At 48.2% G+C, this 921-nt stretch overlaps 1 protein-coding gene across 3 annotated transcripts in view; it reads right to left on the bottom strand.

Annotated features, from left to right (window-relative positions):
- The window catches only part of pla2r1 (phospholipase A2 receptor 1), a 23991-nt gene that overhangs the window by 6184 nt on the left and 16886 nt on the right, over nt 1-921 (bottom strand). For 2 of the 3 annotated variants that reach the window (XM_037979925.1, XM_037979927.1), the window contains one exon: nt 299-534. In XM_037979925.1, the coding sequence (XP_037835853.1) occupies nt 299-534 (236 nt within the window). The remainder of the gene's footprint in view (nt 1-298; nt 535-921) is intronic. The other variant, XM_037979926.1, reaches the window with a different exon arrangement.

The raw sequence follows: 921 nt of genomic DNA, 5'->3' as shown, positions 1-921 counted from the left end.
TGATAAAAAGGTGAAATCTCTGCTAAAATCTTGTGTTTTGAATCAACATTCATATAAACTAATTCATGTCATTTCAGTGAGTCATCATGGTTGTGCCCTGAGTCCTCTGTTGCTTCAGATGAGGCTGATCCCCATGGATTTACAAACAGAGTGGTTGACTTCAGGATACGGCCCTGCCTGTAAACAGATTTCTGTCCCAGGCAGATTTCTGTCTGGGTTGTTGAGGATCAAAAATCACTTCATGATTTAAGACAAACGAACAGAAACACGTAGAGGACGTGTGTGAGGGGACACGTACGTCTTGACTGTAAAGTCCAATCCAGTGTGGGACGCCCAGTCTGTTGACAAGGATGGTGAGGAACGCCTGGTGGTAGGCGTCCGTGATGCTCACCAGGTGGTAGCTGCTCTCCGTGCAGGCGTGCGCGGCGTCGTACCAGCTCAGGTTGCCGGAGACGACCTTGTAGCTGCGGCTCCTGTACTCCACGCTGTCAGGGAGGGGGTGGAGGTACGAGTGGGTGGGGGGTCTGGACGTGTCTGCAACGAGAACAGAGAGAAGAATGATAAAGACAACAATCAGAACTGGAAGCAGTCAGCGAACCAGACCTCAGCCGAGGCCACAGATCCAGATCACGATCCGGATCAGAACCAGAATTTAATCCAGATGTTCTTCAGTTTTTACCTGAAACTAAAGGGTCACATGAAGGAGCAGAGACAAGGTTTAAACAAAGGGGTCACCTGAGACCTTTGACCCCATGACCTTGAAATTAATGGTGATCACCCCTGACCTAAGAGGGATCCAACTGTGGCATTGAATAGTTTGAGCAGTTTGACCTTTGACCTTTGCATTGCCTGAAAATCTGTTGATAACTTTTTGAGTCATCTTGACCAAAGACAGAGAGACAGACAGACAGACAGACAGGA

Source organism: Kryptolebias marmoratus, linkage group LG15 (assembly GCF_001649575.2).
Source record: "Kryptolebias marmoratus isolate JLee-2015 linkage group LG15, ASM164957v2, whole genome shotgun sequence".
Taxonomy (NCBI): domain Eukaryota; kingdom Metazoa; phylum Chordata; class Actinopteri; order Cyprinodontiformes; family Rivulidae; genus Kryptolebias; species Kryptolebias marmoratus.
The sequence above is the reverse complement of the archived record's forward strand: the minus strand, read 5'-3'. Positions and strand labels throughout refer to the sequence as shown.